The 14245-nt window shown below is 61.4% G+C and overlaps 2 protein-coding genes across 2 annotated transcripts; both read left to right on the top strand.

The window, feature by feature from the left end:
• Nucleotides 1-24: 24 nt before the first annotated feature.
• Nucleotides 25-6737, top strand: C17H1orf43 (chromosome 17 C1orf43 homolog). The gene is made up of 7 exons (XM_044991311.1): nucleotides 25-178; nucleotides 1411-1512; nucleotides 2382-2499; nucleotides 3296-3349; nucleotides 4140-4306; nucleotides 4492-4550; nucleotides 5177-6737. Exons 1-7 carry the CDS (start codon nucleotides 110-112, stop codon nucleotides 5373-5375), a joined length of 768 nt encoding a protein of 255 aa, XP_044847246.1. The 5' UTR covers nucleotides 25-109; the 3' UTR covers nucleotides 5376-6737.
• A 1689-nt stretch (nucleotides 6738-8426) lies between these two features.
• On the top strand, nucleotides 8427-13580 carry CFAP141 (cilia and flagella associated protein 141). The gene is made up of 4 exons (XM_044991312.1): nucleotides 8427-8585; nucleotides 10381-10421; nucleotides 11966-12095; nucleotides 12666-13580. The coding sequence occupies exons 1-4, from the start codon at nucleotides 8442-8444 to the stop codon at nucleotides 12765-12767; spliced, it is 417 nt and encodes a 138-aa protein (XP_044847247.1). The 5' UTR covers nucleotides 8427-8441; the 3' UTR covers nucleotides 12768-13580.
• The last annotated feature ends 665 nt before the right edge of the window (nucleotides 13581-14245 follow it).

The raw sequence follows: 14245 nt of genomic DNA, 5'->3' as shown, positions 1-14245 counted from the left end.
CGGCGCGCCCAGCCCGCCTCTCCTTCCCGCCCGCCCGTGTCACGTGACGGGGGCGCACTGTGGCCTCAGCGGCCGCCATGTTGTTGCGGGGCCCCGGGCCGGGCCGGGCATGGCGACGTCCAACAGCAACTGGCTCTCCGGGGTCAACGTGGTGCTGGTGATGGCCTACGGGAGCCTGGTGAGGACCCGGCCCGAGGGGGAGCCCGCGCGCCGCCCCGCTGCCCGGCTCGGCGGAGAGAGGGGGCGGGCGAGGCTCCTGCCCGGGGCCCCCACAACGAGCGTGGAGGAGCCCTGCGGGCCTGGGGCCCTTCCCGCCCAGCCGGGAGGGGATTGGGGGGTCCCGTCTCGGGGTCCCTGCCAGTCCGGGGGGAGATTGGGAGGTTCCGCAGTGGGGGGTCCCGTCTCGGGGTCCCTGCCAGCCCGGGGGGGGGATTGGGAGGTTCCGCAGTGGGGGGTCCCGTCTCGGGGTCCCTGCCAGCCTGGGGGGGGGGGGATTGGGAGGCCCCGCAGTGGGGGGCTCCCGTCTCTGGGGGTCCCTGCCAGCCCGGGGGGGGAGATTGGGAGGTTCCGCAGTGGGGGGGTCCCGTCTCGGGGTCCCTGCCAGCCCGAGCGGGGGGGAGATTGGGAGGCCCCGCGGTGGGGGGGTCCCGTCTCGGGGTCCCTGCCAGCCCGGGGGGGGATTGGGAGGCCCCGCAGTGGGGGGGTCCCGTCTCGGGGTCCCTGCCAGCCCGGGGGGGGGGATTGGGAGGTTCCGCAGTGGGGGGGTCCCGTCTCGGGGTCCCTGCCAGCCCCGGGGGGGAGATTGGGAGGCCCCGCAGTGGGGGGGTCCCGTCTCTGGGGGTCCCTGCCAGCCCCGGGGGGGGGGATTGGGAGGCCCCGCAGTGGGGGGCTCCCGTCTCTGGGGGTCCCTGCCAGCCCGAGCGGGGGGGAGATTGGGAGGCCCCGCGGTGGGGGGGTCCCGTCTCGGGGTCCCTGCCAGCCCGGGGGGGGGGATTGGGAGGCCCTGCAGTGGGGGGGTCCCGTCTCGGGGTCTCCCTGCCAGCCGGAGCGGGGGGGAGATTGGGAGGCCCCGCAGTGGGGAGAGTTGTGAGATGTCTCCAACAGCCCCTCCCCCACAGGGGACGCAGCCCCTTTGAAATGGCCATTGCGGGCTGTACACTCGGGCGCCACATCCGCTGCTGTGAAATCAACCCCCCCACACCCTAGGCTTCTCCGCTGTTGGAGACTTGTCCTACGGGAGCTGCCAAAGCCAGCGTGGGGTAACACGGTATTGGAAGCTCCAGGCTTGACTCGTTGCAGACGGGGCGACGGGTCCCCAGTGCCGGCTCGGCAAGTGCTTTGGCCTCCGAGGTAACAGTATTTTGGCTCTGCTGGGTTCTAACAGCTTGTCTTTTCGCTGCGCTTAACTAGGTGTTTGTGCTGCTGTTCATCTTTGTGAAAAGACAGATAATGCGCTTCGCCATGAAGTCCCGCCGGGGGCCCCATGTGCCAGTTGGACAACATGCCCCCAAGGTCTGTTTGGGGGGTTTGCCTCCGATTGGCTGCAGGGGGAGGTTATGCTTTGGGCGATCAATTTGCTTATTTAGATAAGGCTTTGTGTTTATTGATGCTTCCTATTTTTGTATGCTGCAGCTATATCCCAAGCTAAACAGGGCCAGATGGGGCCAGTTCTTAGATGGGAGACCTTTAGGGACTAGCCAGGTGCTGCAGGAAATGGTCTTGGCCCTTCTTTTCCCCATGATTCACTACTGAACCTGCTGCTCCAGCCTGGAGCTAGGGAATACCCTGCTCCTGGAGGATACCATCTTTCTGATGAGTTTTAAAATCAGTGCTCTCGTTAAAGATTCTGTGATGCACTTTGTAATAGTCAGGACATTAGCTGTGGTGTCCTGGCTCAAGGAAAGCTCTGATGGCCACGTCTGCACTCTGAGCGCTACAGCACCACAGTTCTGGCTCCGTAGGGCTGTAGCGCAGAATCTTCCTGCAGTGACCAAAGGGGTTTCTCTGTTGCAGTAGGAACTCCACCTGTCCTGTGCTGGCTGGGTCAATGAAAGTTTTCAGTTGACCTAGCTGTGCCTACACTTGGGGCTAGTGCGGCTCTGAGGTGTGAATTTTTCACACCCCAGAGGGCCATAGCTATGTTGATCTAACTTCTAAGTGGACACCAGGCCTGATAGCTGTGCTCTGACTCTCTGAATTCTCCTTGACTATGGGAATCTTCACTTCCTGGTTTAAATGGTTGCAGAGTGCTACTCTCTATTGTTAAGTAATTGCTGCATCTCAGGGCTGGGTGCAGTGGTCCCTGTCTATTGGGATTCATGGGTGCTTTGGGAAGGAGGGTGCTCTATAAATGTAAGATGCTCTTGTTCTCTTCTGGACAGGACCTGAAAGAGGAAATTGATGTTCGCCTCTCAAGGGTACAGGACATTAAGTATGAACCCCGACTGCTAGCTGAAGATGATGCCAGGCTCCTGCAGCTAGAGACACCAGGAAGCCAATGTACTGTGTCGTCTAAATCTATGCACCCTAACTTATTGATGAGTATATTGGGTGGAGGGGGAGGATGATCCAGGGGCTTCCTGTTCAGCCTTCCAACCTCCACAGTGCAAACATCATCCCCGCTACTGCGCTCAGAACCTGGGAATGCTGAAGTTACACTGCCAGCTTTTGAGCCTGTCAGGCTCTTCCCATAGTATTAACTGACCTGCTGCAGTGTTGTTCTGGGCCCAGTCCTTCCCCGTGGGACAGGCGGTGCCGTTGCTGAACTGCTCATGGTTACCAAGCAGCCTGTCACATCAGAACCTGGCAGGATCCCTAACCCGTACTCTGACTTGGTTAAAATCAAGCCGATTGCGGGCCTGTCCCTGTCTTTAATACACAGAAGCAGCCTGTGGGGACCAAGGCTCCCACCACACAGGCTGAAATGAAGCCATTCAGCTCAAAATGGAGACTAGCATGTAGGGAGCTGTTGTTCCCCTCTGCCATATCACAGGAAGGCAGCCACAGCCTATGGTGTATAGCTGTCTGGGCCACCTCTGCTCTGACACGCCAGGCTTTACCTTTCTCACCAAGCAGAGCAGAAACCCCCAGACAAAGGAAACTGATTGTCAGTTACCATTGGTGCTGCATAATCGGATTAGTGTCATTCTGCGATTTGCACGGGGCTAGCCTCATTGCGGGGGAAAGGCTCCAAGGGGATAATCTCCTGTTCACACAGCCCCCACTTGTGCCAGCTTGTGTGTGTGTGTATGTGTGTTTTCTTTCTCCAGACCAGTTTGTGTGTTGTCTTTTCCAGGTTGCTATAACTACTTGTACAGAATGAAGGCACTGGATGCAATCAGAGCTTCTGGTAAGAGAGAGTCTGTAGGTGGGGAGCGTGGCCAGTCGGGGACATGGCCCTGGAGCCTAGGCCAAAAGCCTTGTGCTATCACAAGGGTTCTCAGCCTGGGGGCTGCCACCATATCCCTAGGTGGGAGGGGTTCCCAGCTAAGGAATTGGGGTCCTCACTAGATGGGGTAGAGATGTCTGCTAGAGGGAAAGGTTGAGAACTTCTGTGCTAGAACATGAAAACTAGTATGCGACACAAATAAAGTCAAGTAGAAGCTAATTTGATCTGGTTAGTCAGTGTCCATGGTGAGTCAAATACAGAACGTAACAGACAGCAGAAGCCATGGGAAGTGATTTACACTGAGTCTTTCCTTTCTAAATTATCTGCAGTGTCACAGGAAAAGACATTCTTCAAATACTACGCCGCCTGGCTTTCCGAAGGGATCCCACATGGTTGTGTGTCTCACTGTCGGGGTGGGGGAGTCCAGTTTGAGACACTGGGGCTTGATTTTCTGAGAAACTCCCCAAATTAGTAAAGGCGTCTGCAGACTTAGGCTGTAAAGTGTCTGTCTTGTGCTCCCTTTTGATGCAGTGATTCGTTGAACCATCCTAGCTTCAGTCTCTCTGCCTGCAGCAAGAACCTGGTCTCTGCTGTATGGTGCCTCCGTCAGAAAGGCAGAGGTGCAGCCGGAGGAGTTAGTTGGATGGTTTGGGTCACTCACGAGGACAGGCTCTCTTCCAGGCCCCTGGAGTGTGTGTGTCACACTCATACCCGCCCATCGCTGGCATCATGTGTTGCTTTGTTTTTTCAGAGATCCCATTTTATGTAGAAGGCCGACACCCCCAGTCCTTAATGGGAAAGAATTTCCATGCCTACCTGTTGGAGCTGAGAAATTCCAGCACTCCATTCAGAGGCATCCGCAAAACCTTGATTGACACCCTCCTGGATGGGTATGACACTGCACGCTATGGGACAGGGGTGAGTGTCAGCCCAGATCTTCTCTTTGGTCTTTGCCAAGGGGGTGGATTACCGCAGAGCCAGGTCTTTTGCCTCACCGCATTGCCCACAGTTCCCCTCTGTTCTGCCCGCTGCTGCGAACAGGACCAAGGACAATGCATGCCCGGAATCCAGGATCTCTAAGGCGCTATTCTGTTTGTGTTCAGGTCTTTGGGAAGACGGAATATCTGAAGTACCAGGGTGCCCTGACTGAGCTCGCGAACATGTAAGTGTAACTGGCGATGGGGATGTTTAACGTCTGGGCCTTGGTCTGCACGGCAATCCGTTGAAGGGGGTTGTAGATGGCGAAATTCTGCAGCTGGCTGTGTCTGTTCAGGGACTGAGAAGGCAGAGGCCAAAACCAAATTGACAAAGTGTCCCCTTTAAGAAGGCCCCCAAAACAACCCCAGCCAGCAGAGTTCCTAGTGCTTTCATGGTTGCCGGACGCAGGCAGTCTGTCTCCCTGAGGCATCGGGTCAGGGAAGGAGCCACTTGACCTAGTTCTTAAGGCCCTTACCTCAGAGCTGAGAGTCAGAGCAACCAAACCAACAGAAAAGCAACGTCTGTAGGGCTCAGGTCAGGAGTGGCCTGGGGCCTGCAACCTGTGGCAGCCAGCATGGCTTCTGGTCCTGTCCGTTGTTCAGTTTCCTTGTGGTGTTTTCCTTGACCACACCTAGGCTGTCCCTTGTACAGGTTAATGAGTACACCCTGCCCCGACCTACCTTCCGAGAGCCTGCACCCATTGATTTAACTGACTGGCACATCTCATTAGGCTTCTTGCTGTCTCATTCGCTCCAGAAGGGTTGCTGTCTGTTCCGGGTGGATGCAGTAACCTCTCCTTTTTCTCCACAGTATCAAAGCGCGAGGAGGCAGCAGCCAGAGGCAGCACCAGTCGGCAGCGAAGGACCTCACGCTCTCGCCTGATGTCTCCAACCCAGCCACCATCCAGGTCACCTACCTGCCTTCCAGCCAGAAGAGCAAACGTGCCAAACACTTCCTGGAGCTGAAGAGCTTCAAGGACAACTACAACACGCTGGAGAGCACCCTGTGAGCTGCGGCAGGAGCGCTGCTCCTGGGACCTGCCACTGAGAGCCCCTTGCTGGGTGGGGCAAGTCAGAAGGGGCGTTTGGCAACAGTCCGTGTCCAGGCGGCAGCTGGAAGGCGGGAAGTCACTGGGCTCATGGGTCACTCTCTGCTGCATGGAGTTGGATTTAACAGCGACATCATGGCTGGGGATACCTGGCCTCTGGGCAGGAGGCAGGAGGCCCTTTCCAAAGCTTGTACTGGCTGCAGAACAGGGACCTGACCAGCAGCCGGCATGGGCCTTGTAGTTTGGCTCTGAAGAGATTCCAGACGCAATCCCATTTTAGTGGCTAGTGTCTCTCTGGAGCCCCTAGCCCTGTGAACAGAACATTTGAGTAGCTTCAGCGTATTTATAAAAGACACTGCTCCAGGGCAGTGCTCCTGCACCTCTCTGTACTGACTGTGCTGGCTCCATTCACTCCACCGACTCTCCATCACTCCCAGCGATGGCTCGGGGGCTGAGGCCAGGGGTGGTTTCCGGCTTCCTCGCTGGAGCCACTGGCTGGGTAAATTTCCAAAGGGTAAATGCCTGGGGCGGGGGGAAGTGTTGGTTCCCTCTGATGCAAGCAGGGCCTGTGGTTCCATCCGCCCACTCCTTGTCAGCCTGTTGTGCTTGAATTGCCCTTTAGACCTGGGGGGGGGGGGGGTTGATATCTTGAGCCTGGTTAAACCCCACCCCCCCCACAGTAAATGGCTCAGTGTCCTGCTCTTGGGGGGTGAGGATGCTGCTGCTCACTGTCTCTTCCACATGCCCCAGCTGGGCGAAAACCTTCCCTGTTCCCTCCTGCTCTCACCAGCGCGTCATGCCATTCACCATGGACTCCTGCAGGCCGCCTGGGGAAGGGGCAGCAGCACAGCCTCTGGTGAAAGCTCCCAGGCTGACGGCAGTCCCCATGCAAGCTGAGTGCACTGGGTGCCAGTCACCCGGGCTTGGCAGACACCAGCTCTGGGCTGGAGGAGGTGCCCCTGGCAGCCAGGCCTGCTCTCTCTTTTTAAATTGCTGTTTAATAAAAGGAACGTTCCCGTGTGGCCGACATGCACCGTTGCTCTTCGATGGCAGGGAGCCCCTGCTCTGATCCTCCCGTCAGCTCTAGGACTGCACCTTGGCCCAGCCGCTGTGGGGGGAAGTGTCTGATCCCAGGGCGGAGGTGGCTGGTGCAGTTGCCTGGGCTCTCCAGGGAGTGGGTGTGGGGGCTTCCGAGAAAGGTCCCTGCACTGAGCAGCTTCCTGCATCACCTGGCCAAGAACAGCTGGGAGCCCCCAAGGCTCTGCTGCCTGCCTGCTTCCGCTGCAGCTCCTCCTCCCCTTGCCAGGAATGTGGGCCCGTCCCTGGCGAAGGGCTCTGCACCGCGCCCCCTCCCCTCAGGAGCTGGCTACAGCAGGGGCGTTATACACCGCTACAGCAGGCGGCTGGGATTCTCACTGCATCACATGCTCCTTTCCCTGTCTCCACCTCCCTGGGAGAAAAGGGGGGTCCTTGTTTTACATGTGGGGAGCAGAGGAGGTGACCCACCACTCTGCCTGCTGGGATGAAAAGGCAGAGGCTTGGCTCGCTCTCCCCTTCTCAGCACCAGTTGGGGTGGGGTCATTCCTGCATGGGCTCTCAGAGCAGGAGGGTGGGGGCTGCCTCACAGGAAGAGCAGTTCAGTTTTGTAGATGGGTTTGGGGGTACGTGTCTGACGTTCCTGGGCCCTGCCCTGCGGGGATGTGAGGATGCAGCATTAACGGCTGGGAAAAGCACTTGGAGATCCTGGCATGTAAAGCAGCAGCACTAGATGGCACATCTCCCCCGAGGAGGGACAATCTCCACAAGGGGCTGGATTGACGGGGGGGAGGGGTAATTGTTACATGCCTTTGGCCCACCCACTGTGCCCCTGGGATTCCCCCCAGCATGGTGCCTCTGCATTGGCTATGGGCTCATGGGAGTCCCCAGTGCGGCAGGGCCCTTCCACTCTTCCCTTCGGCGAGAGCTGAGTGCCTTTAGCCCAGTGTATTTCCTGCCCGTCGCCCTGCCTGCTGCCATGGTGGGGATGGGCTGCTCCCGCCGAGGGAGACGGGAGTGTTGGGTACGGGCCTGTGAACTGGAAATGGGGGTCTTAATGTATTTCCCAGGCTGATGCTGAAGTGCGTACGGCAGGGGGAGAGCACGGGGGCTAGGGGCGGCCAGTGTTGATCTAGCTCCTGGGCACGCCCGTATCTCACCTCATGCAGACTGAGGGGCCTGGAAGAAATTCTCAGTCGCAGGGCGTAGGCAAGCGCCTGTGACTCAGCTCGCCACAACGGCCCTGCCTCGTACCATCCTCACGCTTGGAGAGCGCGGGCCCTGCACAGGCTGGCTGGGGATGGAGCGTGGCATGCGGGGACCCAGAGGCTCTGGAGTTGGCATATCCATTGCAGAGGAAGGTGGCAGCCACACACTCGGTTCATGCCAGTCGGGTGCAGTCCCTGGGTTCTTTGCCAGCTGCCATCAGCCCTTCCGTCGGGCCAAGTGTGGATGGTTCAGGGCTGTTTGCTGCCCCTGTTCGAGACGGGGCTCACAGTTACCAAGTGTCAGCTACTGAGGCTGCCTGGGCATTGGAGACACCCCGCGCCTTGGCCGACGGGCAGGGAGCGGCTTCGTACGGTAGGTGTGTGCATCGCACGGCGCGTGGGGCCCTGCTCCGCGAGCAACGTTTCCTTCGTGATTGCCTGGGGGGGGCTCCCCTGCCGTCTTCACAGGATCCGGCTCGGGCGGGTGACGCTCCCGGGCCGAGGGCAGCAGGGTTTGTCCCTTGCCTTCTGCAGCGGGAGGGGCGGTTCCAGGGCAGCGGGCAATTGGAAGCGACAGGGACACGCACATGGGGCTCATTAAACTCTCCTCGCCCTTTAATGGAGCAGGGGTCTCCTGCCGCTCCTTGGATTGGGGATCCTGGGCACTGGTGAGCACCCAGGCCCCAGCCACGGGGCGACAACGGCTCTGCCCACTCCGGGCAACACGGATCCCCAGGCAGAGCCTCTGGCTTTGTCTCACGGTTCTAAAGCGTGTGCTGCTGCCATGGTGACCAGGGAGCCAAACGGTAACAGGACGGCAGCTGCCCCAGAGCCCAGCACCTGCCCCGTGACAATGGCACCTGGCAGGGAAAAGCTGGGCAAGAGCAGCAGTGCCCCCTCGCGCCAGCAGCTCCTGAGGGAAGAGGAGGTAGGGCGTGGAACGGGGCGACGGGCCGGGCTGGAGCCAGGGCCGGGGGGGCGGGCAGGGTGTAGAGATGGGGGGCAGGGCATGGATCCAGGGCCTGGGGGGGGTGGGCAGGAGGGTGTAGAGATGGGGGGAAGGGCATGGATCCAGGGCCTGGGGGGGGTGGGCAGCAGGGTGTAGAGATGGGGGGCAGGGCATGGATCCAGGGCCGGGGGGGGGTGGGCAGGAGGGTGTAGAGATGGGGGGCAGGGAATGGATCAAGGGCCCAGGAGGGGGGCAGGAGGGTGTAGATATGGGGGGCAGGGCAGGGACCCAGGCCCCAGGAGGGCTGGGCAGGAGGGTGTAGAGATGGGGGGCAGGGCAGGGACCCAGGCCCCAGGAGGGCTGGGCAGGAGGGTGTAGAGATGGGGGGCAGGGTAGGGACCCAGGGCCCAGGAGGGCTGGGCAGGAGGGTGTAGAGATGGGGGGCAGGGCATGGATCCAGGGCCCAGGAGGGCTGGGCAGGAGGGTGTAGAGATGGGGGGCAGGGCAGGGACCCAGGGCCGAGGAGGGGTGGGCAGCAGGGTGTAGAGATGGGGGCAGGGCATGGATCCAGGGCCCAGGAGGGGTGGGCAGCAGGGTGTAGAGATGGGGGGCAGGGCATGGATCCAGGGCCCAGGAGGGGGGCAGGAGGGTGTAGAGATGGGGGGCAGGGCATGGACCCAGGGCCCAGGAGGGGTGGGCAGAGGGTGTAGAGATGGGGGGCAGGGCATGGACCCAGGGCTGAGGAGGGGTGGGCAGCAGGGTGTAGAGATGGGGGGCAGGGCATGGATCCAGGGCCCAGGAGGGGTGGGCAGGAGGGCAGCCCCATAGCACATAAAACGGAGGGGAATGGGGCCTGTGGGGTTGCCTGTGAAGGCCGAACTGGGCCTCGCCAAGCCCCATGGGCCCCGTTGGCAGCAGCCCGTGGGGCTGAGCGGCTCCCAGCTGCATGGGGGGCGGGTCTCATCAATGCCCTAGAGGTGGGGAGAGGCTGGCGTCCCATCTCATTCCTTAGAGCTGGAGTCTGTCCTCGGCCTCAGCCCCAGTCTCTTCATGCTACACCTGGCCTGCCAGCAGGTATCCAATCAGCACCCCCTCGCCCCGTCCTGGGGTGTCCAAACCCTGCCCTCCCTGGGGTGTGACGGGAGGGGACAGCGCCCCCAGCAGAGCGCCCCAGTCAGGCCCTGCTTTCCCTGACCTACCCCCCGGGGCAACAGCCCCGCAGAGAGACGCTGAAGGCTCACTCGCCCCCTCTGTCTGTCACCTACGGCTGCCTGCCCTGGAGGTCTCTGTTCATGGGCCCGGCTCTGTTGTCCGGCCACTGAGGGCTCCTGGCAGCTGGAGGGGATTATAACTCGCAGGTCCTGACTGCATGTGGCTCTTCAATCTGTGGCACTTGTAAGACTCGGGGCATCAAGCCCAGCAGCCCAGCGAGCCCCAGCATGAGTATTCGCATTCTACCCTAAATGACTGCGCAGTGAGGATGTGCTCTGCTAGCCAGCTGCCAGGTTGCACTGCAGAGGTGGCTGCATGGTAGTGCTGGGAGTCCTCACTCTCCTATTTCATATCCACAGTACAAAGCACTTTGGGACTGTTCAGGGTGCCGGGTGCTAGGAGCTGTCACCCCTCCGCCACCCGAAAGGGGAGGCCCTTTGAAACAATCACTTTCCCTTGCTGGGGCTTGGCGATTTTGCCTCCTCCCAGCTGCTAGTTCAGGGTAGCAACACAGCCTGGGGAGAGGCTGGGCCCTGGGCTGAATGTGCCCTTCTGGTTGCAGCTGGTGAAGAAGGAGGCTGCCTACGAGAATCTGGTTAAAAGGTAAATGGGTTTGTGGAGGGAGGTTTTTAGCTCTTTGTTACTGTGATTAAAGCCGCTTCTCTGTGGAATAATAACGCCCAGCATGTCCGGCAGCAGCGCACTGGGGGGCGGCAGGGGGCTACTGACAGAGGGAACCGTGGGCGTAAGGGACCATTTTTTCCCAAAGGAAAACGGGACACCACATGGGGCCAGCCCAAGGACAGCTGTCCCCCCCCCAAGTGGGCCCCCACTGCCACCCAACGGCATGGGGCCAGCCTGAGCCCCCCCCCCATGCACCCACCCGGCTCACCCGCCCAAGCCAATCTCCCGAGCCCTCCCTCTGGCTCAGGACTGGTGTTGCTGCTCGCGCCCCCACCCCCCGCCCCCGCATGTTCCTCCACAGCCCCTGGGGTCACACCCCACAAACTGCTCCCTTTAAACTCCACGTATTCCCGGAGTGCAGCCCAGGGCCGTCCCCTCTCCCCAGAGCAGAGCAACTGGACCCTCCCTGGGATCCCGGGGCCTGGAGGAGAAACCAGCGAGGGCGGGAGGCTGCTGCTAAGGGCCCCTATCGATGGCCCCTGACATCCGCCCCCAGCTCCATTCAGATCAGGGGGGCTGCTCATGTGGCTCTAGCCAGGGGCCCGGGGCCAGACAAAGCTCCCCTCCCCCCTCGGCTTGGGGCCGGATCCTGGTCCTGCCCGTGGATGTCAGCAAGGAGGTTCGGTGGCCACAGGCTGGGGAGCTCTGTCGGGCAGCCCAGCTGGGGCACGGGAGCCGAGTGCCTGGAGAACCAGCCCTGGTTATTTGGACGTTTATCCCCCAAGCACAGCGCGACCATCGCAGGAGCTGCAGGCACTAGGGCTTGTTTCACTGCCGACCCTGGAGACCCCTTTGGGGTCAGCACAGTCAGAGCTAAGCTGGCCCCAGTCACCTGCTTCCTGGCCTGTCCTTCCCACCAGTGCACACGCACCCCCCCCCGGCTTTCACCCGCTTCGCACGGCCCAGAGTAAATGCCCCTTTTCTCCTCAGTTGTGTCATTTCACTAAGTTCAGATGTGAGAGGACCCCCAAGCCCAGGCTGTGGGTGTGCTAGAGCCCAGCAGTCGCCAGGCCGGGGGGGGCGGGGGGGGCTGTTGTGTTGGGAGCTGCCTAGACACAGAGCGAGAGACAGTCCCTGCGCCAAGGACCTTGTGCACTAAGCAGACAAGATGAGGCGGGAGGGGAAACTGAGGCACATAGTCTCCCATGTCAGGGGACTAAGCAGCCATTCAGTGCCCAGGAACCTGAACGCTAGGAAACAAAAGTGAAAGCGTCACGTGCATTTTGACTGGCAGCTTGAGGGCCCTGCGGGGGTGGGGGAGGCAGCAGGGAGGTTCCACTGACTCAGTGCAGCCAGGTGCTGACTCAGGCAATGGGGTAAAACTCAGCCCAGGGGTGAGGGGTTTGGTTCTGTCCCCCTCGGCCTCATTCTGCATTTCCATGTAACTCACTCCCCTCTGCGCCGGGGAGAGCTGCAAAGGCTGCCCTGGCTCAGTGCCCCCCTCCGGCCTCTCGTCCCCACAGCTGGGAGTGGGGCCGAGTCCTCTGTGTCCAGAGGGAGAAGCAGGAGGAGAAGAGGCTGGTGAGGGGCTGCCAGAACCTGCGGGCCGGCGTGGCAGAGGAGCTGAGCTTCGCTAACAAGGCACTGCTGATGGTAAGGCTGGGGGAGCAGAGGGGCACTGACCCTGGAGGGGCAGCGTGGCGGGAGAGGCTCGTGCTGGTAGCGGGGGTTCCAGGCTTTGCGCAGTGAGAACGGGGCAGGGGACACCAGGGGAGATCACCCACCCTGGGCATCGCCGCAGTCAGCTCCATCCGGGCCCGCTTTGCACCACAAGCCTCTGGCCCCAGCAAGGCAGGAGTCGGCTCCTCGTGGGTGAGGGACAGCGGGATCGGGGCGAGGGGGCGGAGAGTGTTTCATTTGGAGGGATATGGCCCCCTGCTGCCTTTGCAGATCTGCCCATCCCACCGAGTCCCAGTTCCCCCCAGTGGCGTCAGCAGAGGTGCAGTGCGAGGGGAGGGTTAGGTCCAGCCCACAGCTCTCCTCACTGCAGGCTCAGCTGCTGCCCACATGGTGGGGGGCACTGGGCGAGTCCCCTTCCTGCTGGGTGGGGGGGGGAGTGGGCTGGTTTCCACCCAGCCCTGCAGCAGGCAATGGGACCAGCAAGATGCCAGGGAAGGGCAGAGGGGTCCTGGCTTCTCACACAGCTCCTGGCCTCCCTGCCAGGTCCGGCGCGCGGCCCTGCGCTACCTTCTGCACTGCGAGCACCTGCAGCTCCAGCGCGAGCTGAACCACGGTGGGAAGTCCTTCTATGTGGAGAGGCTGTGAGCGCCCAGCTCTGGGGAGCAGCGACCTGCCCACACCAGCCCCCTCGCTCGCCAAACTGCGACCCGCCGCGGCCCAGGTTTCCATGGGACCCCAGGCTTTGCACCTAACAGCACTTCCCCATCCTGCCCCAAAGCCGCCTTCCCGACGGGACAGTCGTGGCTGTTGCTATTTCAGAGACAGCGTCAAAACCTGCCGAGAATATTAAAGTGTCAAGCTAAGCGGAGCAGCCTGAGGCTCTGGAGAGAGGCGGCGTTTAGATCCCAGCACTGGGGGGGCAGCCCAGAGGCAGCTGGAGACACCATGTCGTGGGGCAGATTTGAAGAAACTCCATGGATTTAGCAGAGACCTTGGCCTCTCTGCTGGGGCGGGTGAGCTCCCCTGCCACCCTCCTGATTATGCTGCAGAAGCCCCACCAATGGGGTTGGAATAATGGGTCTAATCTGTGTGTGAGCATCTCGCTCTGGGGGCAGCTCCCGTCCGTGTGGGCACAGAGACTGTGCAGGGCCGGCTTCGGGGCACTCGGCACCTTGGCGCTGGCCACGCACTGAAGCTGGTTGTGTCACTAGAATTCCCAAGAGACCTTAGGCCTCCCTTTGCCCTTCCCATCCCAGGGCCTCACAGCACTTCGGGCAGGAAGCCCCCCAGTGGCCTGGCAGCATCATTATCAGCACTGTATTGAGGGGAAACTGAGGCAGGGGGCACAGAAGGATCTCGCACCAAGATTACGCCGCAAGTTAGTGGCGCAGCCAGGTATAGAAAACCCCAGGAGTCCTGGCTCCCGGTCCCCTTCCCCCACCACCAGCCCCCTGCTAACCCACCAGACCCCACTCCCCTCCCGGAGCTGGGGACAGAACCCAGGAGTCCTGGCTCCCAGCCCCTCACTCTCACCCACTAGACCCCACTCCCCTCCCGGAGCTGGGGACAGAACCCAGGAGTCCTGGCTCCCAGCCCCAGCCCTCCCCACCCACCAGACTCCACTCCCCTTCCAGAGATGGGGACAGAACCCAGGAGTCCTGGCTCCCAGCCCCTCACTCTCACCCACTAGACCCCACTCCCCTCCCGGAGCTGGGGACAGAACCCAGGAGTCCTGGCTCCCAGCCCCAGCCCTCCCCACCCACCAGACCCCACTCCCCTTCCAGAGATGGGGACAGAACCCAGGAGTCCTGGCTCCCAGCCCCTCACTCTCACCCACTAGACCCCACTCCCCTCCCGGAGCTGGGGACAGAACCCAGGAGTCCTGGCTCCCAGCCCCAGCCCTCCCCACCCACCAGACCCCACTCCCCTTCCAGAGATGGGGACAGAACCCAGGAGTCCTGGCTCCCAACCCCGCCCCCTCCCCACGCTGGGTGTCTGCACGTGTCAGCTGTGAAGCGTCTGTGACACCTGGTGGCCAAGTGGGTTAATGCAACTAGAGGTGAGACCAGAGAGTCCCAAGCTGGAGCAGCCCGGGGTGAGCCAAGCCCCCTGTTGGGGTGCAG

Source organism: Mauremys mutica, chromosome 17 (assembly GCF_020497125.1).
Source record: "Mauremys mutica isolate MM-2020 ecotype Southern chromosome 17, ASM2049712v1, whole genome shotgun sequence".
Taxonomy (NCBI): domain Eukaryota; kingdom Metazoa; phylum Chordata; order Testudines; family Geoemydidae; genus Mauremys; species Mauremys mutica.
Note: the sequence above shows the minus strand (reverse complement) of the source record. Positions and strands in the feature narration are given on the sequence as shown.

Excerpts from the sequence above, each read along its gene's own strand:
- C17H1orf43 (XM_044991311.1), top strand. The coding sequence starts at position 110 with ATGGCGACGTCCAACAGCAACTGGCTCTCCGGGGTCAACGTGGTGCTG. Across the intron at positions 3,350-4,139 it reads GGATGCAATCAGAGCTTCTG|AGATCCCATTTTATGTAGAA; the intron begins GTAAGAGAGAGT and ends TTGTTTTTTCAG. Across the intron at positions 4,307-4,491 it reads CTGCACGCTATGGGACAGGG|GTCTTTGGGAAGACGGAATA; the intron begins GTGAGTGTCAGC and ends GTTTGTGTTCAG.
- CFAP141 (XM_044991312.1), top strand. The coding sequence starts at position 8,442 with ATGGTGACCAGGGAGCCAAACGGTAACAGGACGGCAGCTGCCCCAGAG. Across the intron at positions 8,586-10,380 it reads AGCTCCTGAGGGAAGAGGAG|CTGGTGAAGAAGGAGGCTGC; the intron begins GTAGGGCGTGGA and ends TTCTGGTTGCAG. Across the intron at positions 12,096-12,665 it reads CTAACAAGGCACTGCTGATG|GTCCGGCGCGCGGCCCTGCG; the intron begins GTAAGGCTGGGG and ends CCTCCCTGCCAG.